Source organism: Electrona antarctica, assembly GCF_951216825.1.
Source record: "Electrona antarctica genome assembly, chromosome: 5".
Classification (NCBI taxonomy): domain Eukaryota; kingdom Metazoa; phylum Chordata; class Actinopteri; order Myctophiformes; family Myctophidae; genus Electrona; species Electrona antarctica.
Window position 1 is genome coordinate 46,012,538 of NC_136810.1, and position 19,880 is coordinate 46,032,417.

Sequence of the window (19,880 nt, forward strand, 5' to 3'; positions counted from 1 at the left end):
CAGGATTGACACTGCAAAGGAACAGAAACAGCAGTTCTGGTGTTTGGAAAGTGTCTGTGTCATCATTATCGAGACACATACCGTGCGTATGGTGCTCTTTATAATTTCCAACAAAGGATGTAAATCTTCTTTTTGAATGACCTTCGTTGGAACAGGAAGAGAAGACGGCATATGAATGACAGAAGATAGATTTGGACCGCTTCGACTGCTCACAAGGTAGCCATTGAAACAGACAGAGAATGGACCGAAAGGACAGAGACAGGAGGTTAGAAACACTTGACAGGGAGAGAACTCAACCGCCACACGGAAAACCTTGAGAGGCAGAAAGGAGGAAAAAAAACAGTTACTATTAAGAAGAGCTTTTGAAACCCAGAGTGGGAACTATAGTGAGAGGAGCAGAGGACGGAGGAGACAAGAGAATAAAAAGGAACGCAGAGACAGAGAGAGTCCAAAGAAAAGAGAAAGAGCCAGAGGCGTTATTTTCTAGTAGTAGTGATGGAACACCTCTCCTGCCAGACCACCTCCTCCCCCGTACGCCTCCCCCCTCCCCTCTCTCTCGCTCCTGCTCTCTTCTAGTCTGCACGCTTCCTCCGGCTCCGTCGCCTCAGCAGAGCCACAGAGACGGAGAGACTCGGCACGGAGAGACTCGACCGCAGCAGAGCCGGAGTGAACAGCCGTTCCAGGAACAAACTAACTTGCCACGCAATAAGGCAACATCTGCTGAAGATATGGACACTAGTGTTCCTAACGCAGACAGATAGGGGCGGCGGGGGTGGCGGAGGACAAAACAACAGACGGACAAAATAAAGAGAGCAAAGTCAGAAAGGATTGAAGAAGAGGAAAGCGGGGAGAAAGGAAAGACGGAATGAGCATGGAGCAGCGAGTTACCATCGCTGAACTGAGGACAACAGATATTTTCTAATCAGTCAAGACAACCGCTGTGTGTGTGCGTGTACGCGCGTGTGTGTTTGTGTGTGTGTGCACGCGCGCGTACTGTCCCATGCGAGGCGCCCACAGAGCTGTGTAGGAGCAGCGAAGGCGAGGAGAAGAGGAGTTGGAGCAGGGAATAGATCGAAGGAAAGCAGCATCCAGCGGGAGGCAGACAGACAGAGTGTGTGGGAGTGCCGCGCCACGCCGCCCGTCGAGCACACGGTCTGAATGTGAGACGGATCAGTTGTGACGCTTCGTCTTCCTGCGCTCTTGTAAACTACATTCGTTTGTGCTGGTTTAGGCCGGGGGGGGATCCCATTCCAGTGACCCAGGGGCCGGGGGGATCCCAGTGACCCGAGGGGGGGGGGGGTTCCCGGGCACCCTGACCAGCCCTGCGTGGTCGCTAGGTGGGGAGGGAGGTAAGAGAGGAGGCAGGTGGGGTGGGTCTGGGACAGTGGCAGGCCCAGGCGTCGGGGCATGGCCATGGGGGGGCCGCATCCCTTCCTCCACCCTGCACCGGGACAGGCGCTGGGCCTGGTGGTGGGGGGGCTGGGGGCCGTCCAAGGGGTCTGGCGGCCGGCTCTCAGAGCTCCGGCCCTGGCTGAGCGGAGGGGCGGCCGGAGGAGGAGGAGGAGGTGGTTCCGGGTCAGGAGAGAGAGGAGGTGAGAGAGGAGGGGGAGGAGGAGGAGTGAAGAGGTGTTCCCTGAGAGTTTGGGTCCTGCTCGGCTCGCTGGCGCTCGTCTTCCTCACCTCGCTCTTCTTCTCCATCTCGCTGCGAGGGGGGGTCGGCTTCAACTACCTGGAGCCCCCTGGGTGGGAGGAGTCGAGACGGGTGAAGCTGGTGCCCAGCTACGCGGGCGCCCATCACCGGCTGTCCTTGTCCCCCGAGAGTCCCTCGCAGAAGACGTGTGCGTGCCAGCGCTGCGTCGGAGACCCCGGGGTGTCCGAGTGGTTCGACGAGAGCTACGACCCGGACGTGTCGCCCGTGTGGACGCGGGACAACATTCAGCTGCCCTCCGATGTCTACTACTGGTGGGTGGTAAGTGACCCCGAGCATTTTTTATTCACACGCGAATGGGAGTTCACTTTAAACTAGCAATGTGGATGCTTACTTTAAAAACACAGCACATTAAAGTATTTGATTAAAAGTGTATACCCAAGGGTATACACTTTAAAACCAATGTAATGATCTGAGTATTTGTCTTGCTGTCGTGATCGTATAAAATGTGATACTGCGTGTGTCAACCCTAGTGTTGCAGTCCTGCCCCCTTTCAGAACGCCGAGGGAACCAGGAAATAATTCCCCATTCATTGTTCCCATAGACGTTTCCAAAAGTATTTATTTAAAGGCATTTAAGCCTCGGACAAAGCCAACAGCTGAGTTGACAAATCATGACAATAAACACATTTTTTGTATTGGGGCAGAACAAATAATTAGAAAGAAGAAAACGTGTTTTTATTGTCATGATTTGTCAACTCAGCCGGTAATCCAGCCTGACGGCGTGTCGCGGGTTCGAGTCCCGAGCCTGTCGGCCTTTGCTGCATGTCTTCCCCGCATCTCTCTCCCCCTTTCCTGTCTAATCTATCATTTACTATCAATAGGCAAAAAACGTCCCAAAAAATATCTTAAAAAAATAAAAATAACTAGAAAAAGTGCCCTTCTGGGCACAGGTCTCCACCAGGAGGATAGGAGTGTGTGTGTGTGATGTATGGCAAAATGTTTAAGAGCAATATAGTGTGTGTGTGTGTGTGTGTGTGTGTGTGTGTGTGTGTGTGTGTGTGTGTGTGTGTGTGTGTGTGTGTGTGTGTGTGTGTCTGTGTGTCTGTGTGTGTGTGTGACGCGGCTTGGCCTGTTGTAGCGCCACCATGAGGCTGATTTGAAAACTGTCAAGTGGCATTTCTTCCAAAGCCTAGTGGGAATATGCATGCACAGTTTCACCACAATCGGACGCTGCGTTGAGTAGTTGTGGCGATTTGTACAAAACGGGTACAAAGCGGGCTACTCCTGAAAAGTTTAGAAGCCAATCGTAGCCAATGAGGGTAGATTATGAGAAATCAAACAAACCCGTCTTGATCACATGACTATGGAGAGCATGTGTACCGATTTGCGTGAAATTTGGATAAAATCTGAAGGAGTAATATTAGAAAATGTGTTTTACATATGTCGGCCTCCTGGTGGCGCTATAAAGAGCAGATGTGAAAATTTCCAGGCAAAGGTTTTTCCTTGGCGTCTAGGGAGTTGGCATACAAAGTTATCCACAGATCCGTGCAGTTAGAGGTAAAAACACTTTTCGGCCAGTTATAGCGCCACCATTAGGCTGAGTTGAAAATATTCAAGTGGCATTTCTTCCTCGACCTAGTGGGAATGTGCGTGCAAAATTTCACGGAAATCACACGATGTGTTCATGATTTGCAGCATTTTGTTTGAAACGGAGCACTCCTGCGAACTTTGGAAGCCAATCTTAGCCAATCAGGATGGAGTCTGAAAAATCTGAAAGACCCGTTTCGTTGAATGGCTCTAGAGAGACTGTGTACCAATTTGCGTAATGTTTGGACAAAATCTGTAGGTGTACTGTCAAAACATTTGTTTTGCACAAAGCTGCCTCCTGGTGGCGCTATAACAGGCCAATGTGAAAACTTTGGGGCAGAGGTTTGGACGGACACACGGACGGACGGACGGACGGACACACGGACGGACGGACGGAGTGCAAAACATACTCTCTCCCCATGCCTTCGGCCTGGTGGAGACAATAAAACCCCATAAAACATGTATACACACGTTAGGGCTGTCAGTTCACTCTATAATCCCATTTGAATTTCATTGCTTTATTATTTGTAATATTCAAAAATATTCGAACATTTACATAATTAATTTTAGCTCATTATATAGCCTACCGTATACACAGAATATCAAGTTTTTATGCCCGTTCTGTCCACTATGACAGGCCAGCTATGAATAGTCTGCAGATTATGTTTTCTCTAATGTTATTTTCCCGTTTTTGGACGGAAATCCAAAAACCTTCCACAGATCACCGCGTTGCACTGTGCAATGCAAACTAATAGGCGAGTGGCTCCGGTGCGCTATTTCCGAACGTGCCCAACTGCCCATCACCGCGTTCGGAAATAGTGCACTGTGCAATGCAAACTAATAGGCGTGTGTGGTCCGGTGCGGTAAATACGAACGTAAATGTTCAGTTGTGGTGATTCCCCGTTTCCTAGACCTTTCGTGCTGCTGCTTGTAGCCTAGCCTGACTGCCTGCCCTCAACTCCCAAAGCTAGAGTGAGGACAGGGAGCGACAGCCCCGCCCCCTGCTATTCATTTCAATGAGTCCTTTATTGAAATGACTGTCCTTTAAGTATATGGCTGGAATTAGGCAAGAAGCAGCCGGGGTGATTTCACAGCGATGGATTAGTTATCTAATACATTTTAGCGAGTGCGGGTAAAATAAAATATGAAACCAAATAAAAATATAATATATAATTAATAAATGATAAAAGCTACTTTCGAATGGCAATTTCAGCATTCGAATATGTATTTATTATGAAATTCGTTCTGACAGCCCTAACACACGTACTAGGCATCCTACGGTTTTATTTGACAGGACGTGCATACACGTCCTTGGCTTCCAATGTGTTGAAATCGATATGTCGATGCAGTTACTGTATCGTTACGCCAATTTAATCCCTGATCTGACCCATCCCCTCTCACATGTACATGGTCATCTATATGATCTGAAAAATCGATTAATCGACTATTCGACTAGCAAAACGGTAGTCGACACTGTAAATCAAAAATCGAGTAATCGTTAATATTATTTTTAATATTTTTTATGATTTTTTTTTTTTTTTTACAGCAGACATGCAGCTGTGAGCTCTGTTGTTTTGTTGGTAGTTCTCCAACTTAAGTACTAATCCCTTCCTGGCTGATTGTTTTCATATCATATACAAGCCGACTGTACGTGGGTTTTGCCGTCACCGTCACTCGTGTAGGCGCGGTGGGCGGCGGTGGCTGCACTGGCAACATTTAAGACAGATTTTCAAAAAGCATATGCCTCATACGCTCAATGGGGACAACTACAGTGTGTAAATACTTTTACTATTGGTGAGTTTACTACTGTAGTTTGTTCAACAAGTTAGATTGGAGACGTGTCGTCGTTTCGTCCGGTACAGTAGTATAGCAGCCTGTCCCTCCTCACTCTGCCCAATAATATCCAGTTTGGTGACAGTCAAACTACAGTAGCTCTTGCCGTGATTTCATGTTTCTTTTTCTTATTCATCTTTCTTCATGCTTATCCAACAAAAGTGCAGGCGTGCGGCATTATTAAAAACAAACAGCCATACCGCGCGATCATAGTTATAATAGTCGTGAAGTAGTTGATCATCTGATTCATAGCCTGGTAAGCCTGCTAGCTAGCAAGCCTAGTATGTAATCATAACCTCCTCCTAGCTTGTAGCTTCTAAAAACCAAAGGAACTGTGGTTGTAACTTGTTGTTGAACATTTAGGGTGTATGAAAAACATCGCATCATCCTCCTCCGTATCCAATTCTCCAACTGAACAAACATTTTCAACAACGTAACATGCTATGCTGCGCCGTAGAAAGGTCTTGCGCATCAAAAATAGCAGATCTACAAGCTCACAGCGCGTCCATCCGTGAGTCATTGTGGACTTGCAACTTTGACTTGACTTTTAACAGCTGTTGTGAATTTCGGCCAATCAGAGCGGCATTCAGCGTAATCTAGTAAGAGAGTGGCGACACTAGCGTTGACTCCCATTGTAACAATGGGATGCGGAAGTGCTCATTCTATCTCAATGGGATAGTTCCAATGTTTGGAACTATAGCCCATAGCACCCCGCTTTGTGGCGAGATCAAAGCGTGTCGCCACTCTCTTACTATTCCACTCGGCCTGCATTCACCGCCTCTGTTTTGCAGTTAATCCTTCACTCGCGCTGGCCGTTTCAGAACACAATGTTTTAATGCTTGATTGGATGGAAAAAAATATCATATTTAATCGATTATAAACCGATTTTGATGGTATTCGTGTCGACTATCAAAAATCACGTTTGGTTAATGCCCTAGTACATGGTCATCTATATGATCTGACCCATCCCCTCTCACATGTACATGGTCATCTATATGATCTGACCAATCCCCTCTCACATGTACATGGTCATCTATATGATCTGATCTGACCCATCCCCTCTCACATGTACATGGTCATCTATATGATCTGATCTGACCCATCCCCTCTCACATGTACATGGTCATCTATATGATCTGATCTGACCCATCCCCTCTCATGGTCATCTATATGATCTGATCTGACCCATCCCCTCTCACATGTACATGGTCATCTATATGATCTGATCTGACCCATCCCCTCTCATGGTCATCTATATGATCTGATCTGACCCATCCCCTCTCACATGTACATGGTCATCTATATGATCTGATCTGACCAATCCCCTCTCACATGTACATGGTCATCTATATGATCTGATCTGACCAATCCCCTCTCACATGTACATGGTCATCTATATGATCTGATCTGACCCATCCCCTCTCACATGTACATGGTCATCTATATGATCTGATCTGACCCATCCCCTCTCACATGTACATGGTCATCTATATGATCTGATCTGACCCATCCCCTCTCACATGTACATGGTCATCTATATGATCTGATCTGACCCATCCCCTCTCACATGTACATGGTCATCTATATGATCTGATCTGACCCATCCCCTCTCACATGTACATGGTCATCTATATGATCTGATCTGACCAATCCCCTCTCACATGTACATGGTCATCTATATGATCTGATCTGACCAATCCCCTCTCACATGTACATGGTCATCTATATGATCTGATCTGACCCATCCCCTCTCACATGTACATGGTCATCTATATGATCTGATCTGACCCATCCCCTCTCACATGTACATGGTCATCTATATGATCTGATCTGACCCATCCCCTCTCACATGTACATGGTCATCTATACTATATAATCCCTGATCTGACCCATCCCCTCTCACATGTACATGGTCATCTATATGATCTGATCTGACCCATCCCCTCTCACATGTACATGGTCATCTATATGATCTGATCTGACCCATCCCCTCTCACATGTACATGGTCATCTATATGATCTGATCTGACCCATCCCCTCTCACATGTACATGGTCATCTATACTATATAATCCCTGATCTGACCCATCCCCTCTCACATGTACATGGTCATCTATATGATCTGATCTGACCAATCCCCTCTCACATGTACATGGTCATCTATATGATCTGATCTGACCAATCCCCTCTCACATGTACATGGTCATCTATACTATATAATCCCTGATCTGACCCATCCCCTCTCACATGTACATGGTCATCTCTATATGATCCCTGATCTGACCCATCCCCTCTCACATGTACAATGCATGGTCATCTATATGCCAGTCAGTGTGTATTCCTGAGTGGGCTGCTGGGCGGCTTCTAAGCTTGTGTTGTTGCGTATAGCCTGACAAGACAAATTGAACATGTCACCAGAGAGAGAGAGCACTTAATTAAAGTACAGTGCGTGTGTGTGTGTGTGTGTGTGTGTGTGTGTGTGTGTGTGTGTGTGTGTGTGCATGCATGCGTGCATACAGTATACATGCACCCATGAGCTTGTGAGCGGTTGGCTGGCTTCTTGTATAGGATAGTCATTCATGGACAACACAATGTTTGTGTTGTCATTTTATGGTTTAGCTTTTATTTATTTTATTTATTGCTATGTAAAGCACTTAAAGCACTGAGCTGCATTTCGTGTCATGAAAGGTGCTATACAAATACACTTTTATTATGTATTATTATTATTAATAAACAATTCCATACACTCATGTACAGTATGCCTGTGGATGAATCTGAGCATATACTATGTGTGCATCGTACATATACGATGTGTGCGTGCGTGCGTGCGTGCGTGCGTGCGTGCGTGCGTGCGTGCGTGCGTGCGTGCGTGCCTAGCCTAATCTGCATGTGCTGAGTGCTGTGACCACTGTTCCATAGTTGTGTCCTTGAGCGGCTGGCCTGGACTTTCTTTCCAGCACTGAAGCCAATGTCCAGCTAATGGTAGAAAAGTGCTAACACAGACCAACAGCTGCCAAGCCATTAGGTCACACTGCAACAGCTAGGGAGGTGAGGTGAGAGACGATGCATGGGTGGGTGGGATTGAGGGAGGGAGGGAGGAGACAGAAGAATAGAAGTAAGGGACAGGAGGTTTACAAAGAAGATAGAAGATCATCATCATCACCATAACCTTTATTTAAACTCGGAGTACAATTGAGGGGAAGGCCCTCATTTTCAATGTAGCCGAAATACAAAACACAAAACTCAACATACACTAAATACAGCAATATCAAATATATGAATTGTAAAACAGAAAGTGTCCAAAGCTAAAATAACTATAATAGATAGATGAATCAATTAAAAACAGTTACATTGTTGAGTAAAAGTGCTAGAAATCATTTCCCTGAAATTGAGGGAAGGCAGTGATCTGATTTTTAGGGATTTTTGGAGTTCGTTCCAATCAAATGGAGCACTGACAGAAAAAGCTGCTTTACCTAGCTCTGAGTTAGCAAAAGGAACCTTGAGGGTCAGGAAGTCACTCGAGCGGGTCTGATACGGACTTGGATTCTGATCCAACATAGAGCAAATGTAAGAGGGGACCATTCCTGAGATGGCTTTGAAAATACAAATGGGGAAAGGAGAGATGGAAGGAAAGGAATGTAATGGAGCTGGACAGTAATTAACAACTTAGTATCGCTATTTTGAGCATGACATTATTGTAAAAACATTTCAAAATGATATATATTTAGATATCGGTAGCATATTATGTAGACATAACATTCTCTCATAGTTTCATTGTACAGGTATTCTACTGTTAGACGGATGTTAGGTTCTTACTACTTATTGTTATTGCTTACTGTAACTCGCAAAAACATTAAGTTGCCGCTAAATGCCTAAATTGTAATTGTAAATGTCAAAAATAGCTGATCTACCAGCCCCAGTGAATTTGTAGATCAGCTTTATTTTGCTATTCGTTGTACAACAAAGTCCATAGAGGGCTTGACCACATGAACCCTAGCGTTTCCTATTCTGGTCATATTAGGCGAGCATTCTCAAAAATACGTAGACATTCTGCAAAAATAGAAGAAACTACAAGCTCTGAACATGTCACATTGCGACCCGTGTGAGCTAGTGTATTTTCACCAAGGACGTTTGGTGTAGAGGAGGAAAAAGTTTAGACCACTGGGGGTTGCAAGTCCAGGGGTGCCATGGCGGTGACACCCTGGGGTGCCCTGGACACAAGTCCAGGGGTGCCGCGGAATACTTTGATAATATTTGGAATTTGTCAACATCACTTCAGTTTAACAACTTGGACCCTCTATACTTAGTTAGACGGACCACCAAACCTCCTCGTCAAAAATGGCCGATCTACAAGATCACAACGCAATGAACGCGTGGATGCCGGGGTTCAAGTGGTTAAAACGTTATTTTATATCTGTCGTAATGGAAACTACTATTACGTTTTCCTCGTGACCAATATACTGTATCTTAGTGGGAAGGAAACGGCAAGATAGAAGGGAAGAGATGGAGGAGTAACAAAGGAGAGCAGACGGGGTAAAGGTGAAGAAAGCAGAATAAATAACACCGCTCCCTGAAAAGCCACAGAGTCAGCGCTCTCCTTGTTTCTCATTTCTATCTTATAGCCTTGGTGGCTGTGGTGATCATATCAGGGCCTGTCACGTCCACACGCTCCACGGCCTGTATAGTATGTCGCCTACCGACTGTAACATTAAGGCAATAGGCCTTTTCACATGATTCACATAGAACAGGGATGCTGAGCAAGCTGCTGGGAAGCGGTGTGTGGGTCGGATGATTAGAAAAAGGTATTGTTGGAAGGGAGGGAGGGATGGATGGGGAGATGAAAAGGGAATGAAGGAAAGAGTGGGGAACGAGAAGGGACGAATCGTTCACCAGCACTTTATACCTTAACTCATGTGTATGTGGTTCCACCACCCACCACCTAATCTACTCTGGGTTTCATCTGATGAGAAATAACAGTTGAAGAGAACCGGTGTAAGAAAGCAATTTACGAAGAGTTAAGACACAACTGCAATCACAACAATCAGGAGGAGCTGATTGTTAGGACAAGGGCTGTTTGATGGCCATCAAGAGTCAAACCTCCCAAAGCTATTTTCTTCTACAAATGAAACACCAGCCAGGCCTGGCTGTGATTAGTATGTACACTGAAACAAGGGAGAAAGAAAGAACTGCGGAGAGTTAAGAGGCTTTGGAATTCTAAGAAGACTAATCAACAGTGGCTTAAGAATTTTAATTTAGATTCTGTGAAACACACGCAGAGAGAGAGAGAGAGAGAGAGAGAGAGAGAGAGAGACTGCTGTGTGGAAGACAATAGGAGGAACGTATAGTAGAATTAAGTAAAAGTATTGGAAATTGGAAGTAGTCCTACAAATGAAACACCAGACATGTCACAGGCACAGAATGCATTTCAGAAAGGTCAACGAAGCAATGCAGTGTGAGACCGGCCCGGCATTGACAGCCCATACATCCACACAAAAAAAGTCTGATCTGATTGTATTAAAGGGATAGTTCAGAATTTTTTAACTTAAGCTGTATGAAATACTTGCGATTAATATAGTGGTTGCAACTGTATTAAATGATTGCCTGAGTCCCGTGGTGGGAGTTCTGCTCTGGTTTTGGTGAAATATAAAGTAGTTTCTGGTCATTCTGTTGGGGGCACAGGGGGCCACACATTAAAAGTAAATTAATCCACAAAACTAGCGTCATTTGTATTGCTGATCTATTTCTACCATATAGTGCAACTTTCGTTAATTTTTGACCCCTCGATCACACGGAACTATGTTTTTTGTGTCCATATCACTACGCTCAAAAAATAGTTCCATGTGATAGAGGGGTTAAAGTTGAACGAAAGTTGCACTAATATTTTAGAAATAGGTCAGAAATACAAATTACGTTAGTTTTGTGGATTAATTTACTTTTAATGCGTGGCCCCCTGTGCCTCCCACAAAATGACCGGAACTACTCACCAAAACCAGAGAACTCCCACCACGGGACTCGGGCAATCAATTAATACCTTTACAAATATTGTATTTCATACAACTTAAGTTCAAAAATGTTGAACTCACCAACATTGCAGCTGTACAGAAAGCTTGAATATAACTATTGGAAGTGCTCGTTTTCAATAACGCAACTGCATTATGTGCAATTTAGAAACAGGTGGTACGTAGGACCGTCGAGTGCTTTCCAACGAACCCTTCCAAACACTAATGTTTTGCCACTCAGTCTAGATGAGGGAGGCGTGTCCACTCAGTCTAGATGAGGGAGGCGTGTCCACTCAGTCTAGATGAGGGAGGCGTGTCCACTCAGTCTAGATGAGGGAGGCGTGTCCACTCAGTCTAGATGAGGGGGGCGTGTCCACTCAGTCTAGATGAGGGAGGCGTGTCCACTCAGTCTAGATGAGGGGGGCGTGTCCACTCAGTCTAGATGAGGGAGGCGTGTCCACTCAGTCTAGATGAGGGAGGCGTGTCCACTCAGTCTAGATGAGGGAGGCGTGTCCACTCAGTCTAGATGAGGGAGGCGTGTCCACTCAGTCTAGATGAGGGAGGCGTGTCCACTCAGTCTAGATGAGGGAGGCGTGTCCACTCAGTCTAGATGAGGGAGGCGTGTCCACTCAGTCTAGATGAGGGGGGCGTGTCCACTCAGTCTAGATGAGGGAGGCGTGTCCACTCAGTCTAGATGAGGGGGGCGTGTCCACTCAGTCTAGATGAGGGAGGCGTGTCCACTCAGTCTAGATGAGGGAGGCGTGTCCACTCAGTCTAGATGATGGGGGTGATTTTGCAATCAGAGAGGATAAGAGCTGAGGAATTTGGGTGATAATAATAACTCTTTCCAAGGACAGCCAATATTAGAATCCACCAAACTATGAGGAATGCAGAAAACGGCATAAAAAGATGCATCACCTCAAAACTGAAAAAGTGCTGCATTCACATGGAATCAGGCAAACGGTAGACGGCAAAACCTGCTGGACCCGGCAGCCGTTACCGTCGCCGGTTCTGGCTGCCGGGCTGCCCGTGTCGTCCTGTTCCGTTTACGTCATGCTCCCGTCCACTAAAATGAAGTCTGGTTTGCAAGTCTACCGCTTGCCTGACTCCATGTGAATGCAGCATTAGGCAGTCTGTAATTTAGGAAGCAGAAGGCAGCTGAGAGACAGGGAAACAACGTTTGGCATTGCTGCCCACTGAAACATCTGCCAAGAATTAGTATGACCCTGAACAACAGTGATGCACTGTGCCAGTCTGGCACTGGCATCTAGCAGAGAGAGAGCGAGATACACTGGCATCTGAGAGAGAGAGACTGAGCAGGAGGAGGGAGAGGGAGATGGATTTTGACTGTAAATGGTAAATGGTAAATGGTGCATTTATATAGCGCCTTTATCCAAGGCGCTTTACATAGATTGTGCATTACATTCACCCATTCACACACACATACACTGATGGCAGCGGAAACCATGCAAGGTACCAACCAGCACATCAGGAGCAATTAGGGGTTCAGAGTCTTGCTCAAGGACACTTCGACAGTAACTCTCGGGGAGCCCGGGTTCGAACTGGCGACCTTGCGGTTACTATCCGGAAACTCTACCCCTGAGCCACCGCCGCTGTCAATCTACAAGCTCACGACGCGTCTTCAGAGCAACCCGATCGCAACCAAACATAAAATGATCTCTTCTCCACTAGTCCCTCCCTAATATATATATATATATATTTTTTTTTTAATGTTTTTTTTTTGGCTTTCGCCTTTATTTTATATATTTTATGGAGGGACAGACAGTAGGCTGACAGGAAATGGGGAGAGAGATGGGGGGAAGACATGCAGTAAAGGCCGTCGGGATCGGGAGTCGAACCCGCGGCACACTGCCAGACTGGATTACCAGCCAAGGTGCCTGGACCACTGAGCCATGGCCCAGGCCCCTCCCTAATATTTTTGTCTAGTTTTTAATTTGTTGCCGAAATAAACAACATCATATTTAGTCATAGTTTTAGTCTTCATGGCTTAGTTTTTATTTCGTTTTTCTTTCTCGTCAGTGAAAAGTTTTCCGTCATAGTTTTAGTCGACGAAATAAATCAACACTTTTGTGTGACGCTCTTGTGTGACAAAGCAGTGGCAAGAAACCATAAAACGGTGAAATATGGAGATTACAAGATTCCCCTGCTGACAGCGACGACACGCATCCTGCACAGGAGGGTACGCTGGAGAGACAGGAATAATAACTGTGTGTGTGCGTATGCGTGTGTGTGCGTGTGCGTGTGCGCTCGCGCGTGTGTGTGTGTGTGTGTGTGTGTGTGTGTGTGTGTGTGTGTGTGTGTGTGTGTGTGTGCGCGTGTGGGGGGAGGAAGCATACTGTATACATGAAAATGAAAGCGAACGAGAGGGAAAACAGCATTAATGCCAGTGGTGGTGGGTGGAATGCAGTGGAGAGAGAGAGATAGAGAGAGAGAGAGAGACAGACAATAGGATTAACAAAACGAAAAACAAAAAGGTGTTTGATGGAGCAAACTGCAGTGGTGGGAAAAGTATTCACATTTGTTTTAAGTAAAAGTATTAATCAATACTGCAATGTAGAAATGCTCTGTACAAGTCTTGTACTCTGCGCGTACATGTGAGTGTGTGCGCGCGTGTACGCAATATGTGCACGTACACAGACATGGCCTATGTGCATTTTCTTTGTGCTTGCAGACGCTCACGGAAAAAAAACACGAAAAGTAAATAAAACACTTGTCATCGACCGACCGTGTTGCCCATTCCCTTTGCAGCTCTCAGTCAAAACCAAGATCCAAGAAGAACAAACAATTAATTTCCCACATACTTTTCAACAGCAGAAACAAATGCATGTTGACACACTTAAGCTCCCGTCTGTGCCCAGATTTGACAAAATGAGGGCTCACAGACAGCGTCATAAACAGGGTTGGTCATAACAGAGTGTCTAAAATGTAAAAATATATGGCTTACTTTTAGAAATTATGATCAAAGAAATATGTTCAATTATGTTCAAAGACCTTCAAATCCATGCTGCCACATGGCAAAATAGACACAGCCGGTGAACCTGGCTCTTAAAGGGAGTGGGAGATGATACTGCGATGATACTGCGCCTTATTTTGAACCCAAATTATGCACCGTTTAATTAGCCAAATTGCTGTTGGACACACTCGAATGCACTTGTGTTATGCACTTTACTCCTTGTGCCATAGACCATTTAAATAGGGCCCTCTCTCTCTCTCTCTCTCTCTCTCTCTCTCTCTCTCTCTCTCTCTCTCTCTCTCTCTCTCTCTCTCTCTCTCTCTCTCTCTCTCTCTCTCTCTCTCTCTCTCTCTCTCTCTCTCTCTCTCTCTCTCTCTATGTTGTTTGCAATGTTTGCATTGCTTTGTAATAATAATCAAAATCTACGAAGTAACTAGTAACTAAAGATTTCAAATAAATGTAGTGGAGTGTTTGGATCTGAGATGTAGTGGAGTAGAAGTAAAAGTATTGGAAATTGGAAATACTCAACAAATACCTAAAAAGTGTACTTAAGTACAGTAGTTAAGTAAACTACGGTAGTTAAGTTGGTTACTTTCCACCACTGACGATACCCTGCCTCCTTCTGTCCCCCCCCCCCCCCTCTAGATGTTGCAGCCCCAGTTCAAGCCTCACAGTATTCAACAGGTGTTGCTGAGGTTGTTCCAGGTGAGTGGATATTATATTATAATATATAGTCTTTGTGTTCTATGCACTTACTGTAATTACTTACTCGCTGTTAACCCATTTAGGACTGAGGCCGATTCTAAAAAAAAAATCATTTTTCATGTCAAGGACCCCAGAATTACCTGTATTTGGCCGTGGACCCCCATCTGAAAATATGTTTTTCCAGGGACCCCCCCAGAAGCAAAAAGTTGAGTTAAAACGTTCGCTCTGAAAGAATGTATATTCAAAGATTTGTGCCACATTTTCACGATTTTTCATGAGCTTGTAGATCTGCTATTTTTAAAGCTAACGTATAACATAATGCTTAAAACACCAAAAGGGGTTCCCGTCCTGAATGGGTTGGGTAATGGGTGGCTGAAGGGAAGAGAGGAGATAATCTTCATTGGTGTGACCCACCTCATTTCCTTTAACAAAAAGTTTTACGGACATGCTTTTCTATTAAAATGTCACAGTGGTTCTGCATGAAGATGTTCTTTTTAAAACCTCCCGGCTCAGCTCAGGGGAATTCCCCCTGGACAGGAATACCGGTAATCAATTATTTACCCTTGTAGGGTAACATGAAGAATTTAGGACTCTATTATGGGCAGGACGATCCATTAGGACTGTGATAAAGGTCAGACTATGACGTGTACTATAATAGAGTTATAGAGGTAGGTCACAACCACTGTGACATTTTCACATTTCCCACTGGTATTGTTGTTTAATTCTTAAAGCGAAGTTGGCATTGGATTTCCAACTGGCATTGTTGGCATAACCGAGAGTGACAGATGCAAAGGTGAGAGAGTAGCTCAGGCTATCATGTGTCCTACAGTGGAGTTATAGACATCCGCTATGACATTTTCACATTTTGTTCTAAAGGGAATTTGGCACTGCCTTCGCGGCTGATATTGTTTCATTCTTGAAGGGAAGTTGGCACTGCATTCATTCATTCATTCCCCGCTGGTATATTGTTTCATTACTGAGACAGACAGGAGGACAGGTGAGGAAGCGAGGGGCACAGAGTTGGCACCATTCACCAGTAGTAGTACCAGGAAGGAAGAGGCACCATTCACCAGTAGTAGTACCAGGAAGGAAGAGGCACCATTCACCAGTAGTAGTACCAGGAAGGAAGAGGCACATTCACCAGTAGTAGTACCAGGAAGGAAGAGGCACCATTCACCAGTAGTAGTACCAGGAAGGAAGAGGCACATTCACCAGTAGTAGTACCAGGAAGGAAGAGGCACCATTCACCAGTAGTAGTACCAGGAAGGAAGAGGCACCATTCACCAGTAGTAGTACCAGGAAGGAAGAGGCATTCACCAGTAGTAGTACCAGGAAGGAAGAGGCATTCACCAGTGGTAGTACCAGGAAGGAAGAGGCATTCACCAGTGGTAGTACCAGGAAGGAAGAGGCACATTTCACCAGTAGTAGTACCAGGAAGGAAGAGGCACATTTCACCAGTAGTAGTACCAGGAAGGAAGAGGCACATTCACCAGTAGTAGTACCAGGAAGGAAGAGGCACCATTCACCAGTAGTAGTACCAGGAAGGAAGAGGCACATTCACCAGTAGTAGTACCAGGAAGGAAGAGGCACCATTCACCAGTAGTAGTACCAGGAAGGAAGAGGCACCATTCACCAGTAGTAGTACCAGGAAGGAAGAGGCACCATTCACCAGTAGTAGTACCAGGAAGGAAGAGGCACCATTCACCAGTAGTAGTACCAGGAAGGAAGAGGCACCATTCACCAGTAGTAGTACCAGGAAGGAAGAGGCACCATTCACCAGTAGTAGTACCAGGAAGGAAGAGGCACATTCACCAGTAGTAGTACCAGGAAGGAAGAGGCACCATTCACCAGTAGTAGTACCAGGAAGGAAGAGGCACATTCACCAGTAGTAGTACCAGGAAGGAAGAGGCACCATTCACCAGTAGTAGTACCAGGAAGGAAGAGGCACATTCACCAGTAGTAGTACCAGGAAGGAAGAGGCACCATTCACCAGTAGTAGTACCAGGAAGGAAGAGGCATTCACCAGTAGTAGTACCAGGAAGGAAGAGGCATTCACCAGTGGTAGTACCAGGAAGGAAGAGGCATTCACCAGTGGTAGTACCAGGAAGGAAGAGGCACATTTCACCAGTAGTAGTACCAGGAAGGAAGAGGCACATTTCACCAGTAGTAGTACCAGGAAGGAAGAGGCACATTCACCAGTAGTAGTACCAGGAAGGAAGAGGCACCATTCACCAGTAGTAGTACCAGGAAGGAAGAGGCACATTCACCAGTAGTAGTACCAGGAAGGAAGAGGCACCATTCACCAGTAGTAGTACCAGGAAGGAAGAGGCACCATTCACCAGTAGTAGTACCAGGAAGGAAGAGGCACCATTCACCAGTAGTAGTACCAGGAAGGAAGAGGCACCATTCACCAGTAGTAGTACCAGGAAGGAAGAGGCACCATTCACCAGTAGTAGTACCAGGAAGGAAGAGGCACCATTCACCAGTAGTAGTACCAGGAAGGAAGAGGCACATTTGAGTCTGGAAGGGTCAAAGTCATCGTCACTCTCTCTAACTCAGTGGTTCACAAACATTTCGGGTCGAGACCCAAAAGAGAGATTAGACGTTTTCCTGGGATGCAAGCTAGTGAAAATAGCAGATTTATACAAGTGCACAACGACCGGTTCGCTTCCTGCCGCGTTGCGAGCCTGTACAGTAGATCAGCTATTTTTCACATATATACATATATATATATATATATATATATATATATATATATATTTAATTATATATTTAATTATTTATGGAATTTCTTACATTTGTTTGTTTTAAAATTATTATTGTTATTAACCCATTTTGACCTGAGATCAGATTCTAAAAATGTCTTCTACATCCTGACAGTTTTCTTTGATTTTTAAAAAATAGCAGATCTACAAGCTCGTAGCGCGCCACTCGGTGGCGCGCTATGAGCTTGTAGATCTGCTATTTTTCAATAGCTAAAGCATAACATGATGCTAACACCAAAAGGGGTTCCCGCCCCAAAATGGGTTAAAATATTTTTGAAATTTAAATTGAATTCATAAAATGGGATTTTTGACTCGAGTCGTGACCCATAAAAATGTATTCGTGACCCACAAATGGGTCCCGGCTCACTGTTTGGGGGAAACAGTAGCTCTGCTACAGTATAGGTTCGATCTTATCTGTTAGGAATCTAACAGATAAGATCGAAACTTGCTTAAACTGTGCATAACACCCATGTGACGTCACTGCTCTCGTTTTTCCCAGGTGATTCCGGGCCGGTCGCCCTACGGGTCGTGGGATCCGGGCCGCTGCCTCCGCTGTGCCGTGGTGGGGAACTCCGGCAACCTCCGTGGAGCCGGATACGGGCCAACGATAGACGGACACAACTATATCATGAGGTGTGACATGGTGGTGTGAACTTCTAGATAGATGTACTGGTGTGGAGGGATGGAGAGAGAGAGAGAGAGAGAGGGGTGTACTGGTGTGGAGGGATGGAGAGAGAGAGAGAGAGAGAGAGGTGTGAACTTCTAGATAGATGTACTGGTGTGGAGGGATGGAGAGAGAGAGAGGTGTGACATGGTGGTGTGAACTTCTAGATAGATGTACTGGTGTGGAGGGATGGAGAGAGAGAGAGAGAGAGAGAGAGAGAGAGAGGTGTGACATGGTGGTGTGAACTTCTAGATAGATGTACTGGTGTGGAGGGATGGAGAGAGAGAGAGAGGGGTGTACTGGTGTGGAGGGATGGAGAGAGAGAGAGAGAGGTGTGAACTTCTAGATAGATGTACTGGTGTGGAGGGATGGAGAGAGAGAGGTGTACTGGTGTGGAGGGATGGAGAGAGAGAGAGAGGGGTGTACTGGTGTGGAGGGATGGAGAGAGAGAGAGAGAGAGAGAGAGAGAGGTGTGACATGGTGGTGTGAACTTCTAGATAGATGTACTGGTGTGGAGGGATGGAGAGAGAGAGAGAGAGGTGTGAACTTATAGATAGATGTACTGGTGTGGAGGGATGGAGAGAGAGAGAGAGAGAGGTGTGACATGGTGGTGTGAACTTCTAGATAGATGTACTGGTGTGGAGGGATGGAGAGAGAGAGAGGTGTGAACTTCTAGATAGATGTACTGGTGTGGAGGGATGGAGAGAGAGAGAGAGAGAGGTGTGAAGTGGCGAAGGAAGCAGGGAGAGAGGGAGGTTGAAACTCAAGTGTAGTGGAGGCAGGAATGGTTGGATGTGCAGGAATGGTTAATAGTGAAGCCCCCCTCTATTGCAAAGAGACATATTGTACTGTGAGACAATGGTTCTCAACATATGGGTCGGGACCCACATGATTTTGGGGAGGGGGGGGTCCCCAGATGACAGTGAAGTGACAATTTAATATAAAAAAAAGAAAGAAAAGAAAAAAAGACCATTAACACTTTGACCGGCAGGATTCAGAGCGTTTTTCACCATCCTTTCATAGAATATTCTGCGTCGCTCCATTCAAATGACACGCACGGATGTGCTAGAATAAGAAATTATCCTGATCCTGATCCGCAAGAATCGGTTTGAAAGCTACAGGCTCTGGTGTAGAACGAGCGCTGCGCGCAGTTGTCCATAGGAATGCATTAGGGCACCCCTGGAGGAAATGTATGTGCCCTGATTTAAAATACCATGATCCTCCCTCTGCATGAAAATAAAATACCATGACCCTCCCTCTGCATGAAAATAAAATACCATGACCCTCCCTCTGAATGAAAATAAAAATCCAGCACTCTCCCCAAGTGATTAAACAATCATTAAACAATCACCCTCCCCTAAAATAACATGACATTTACCTCTAATTACCTAATTATGCCTAAAACTCTAATCATTATTCCTAACGAGTAAAAGTAGTGTTTTCCCACTATACTATAAAAACTGCTCAAACCTTATATTGTCATATAATATAAGGAACGAGGCAAAAAAAATGCCAATCTACAAGCTCACAACGGCTCGCAATGCCTACACACACACACACACACACACACACACACACACACACACACACACACACACACACACACACACACACACACACACACACAGACACACACACACACACACACACACACACACACACACACACACACACACACACACACACACACACACACACACACAC

The 19,880-nt window shown here is 45.5% G+C and overlaps 1 protein-coding gene across 1 annotated transcript in view; it reads left to right on the plus strand.

Annotated features, from left to right (window-relative positions):
* Positions 1 to 495: 495 nt before the first annotated feature.
* The window catches only part of st3gal2 (ST3 beta-galactoside alpha-2,3-sialyltransferase 2), a gene marked incomplete at its 5' end in the record, with an annotated part of 34,993 nt that continues 15,608 nt past the window's right edge, over positions 496 to 19,880 (plus strand). Inside the window, 5 exons of the mRNA XM_079502348.1 lie at positions 496 to 531; positions 577 to 666; positions 1,232 to 1,969; positions 14,688 to 14,747; positions 18,012 to 18,145. Coding sequence (XP_079358474.1) covers positions 496 to 531; positions 577 to 666; positions 1,232 to 1,969; positions 14,688 to 14,747; positions 18,012 to 18,145 — 1,058 coding nt within the window. The remainder of the gene's footprint in view (positions 532 to 576; positions 667 to 1,231; positions 1,970 to 14,687; positions 14,748 to 18,011; positions 18,146 to 19,880) is intronic.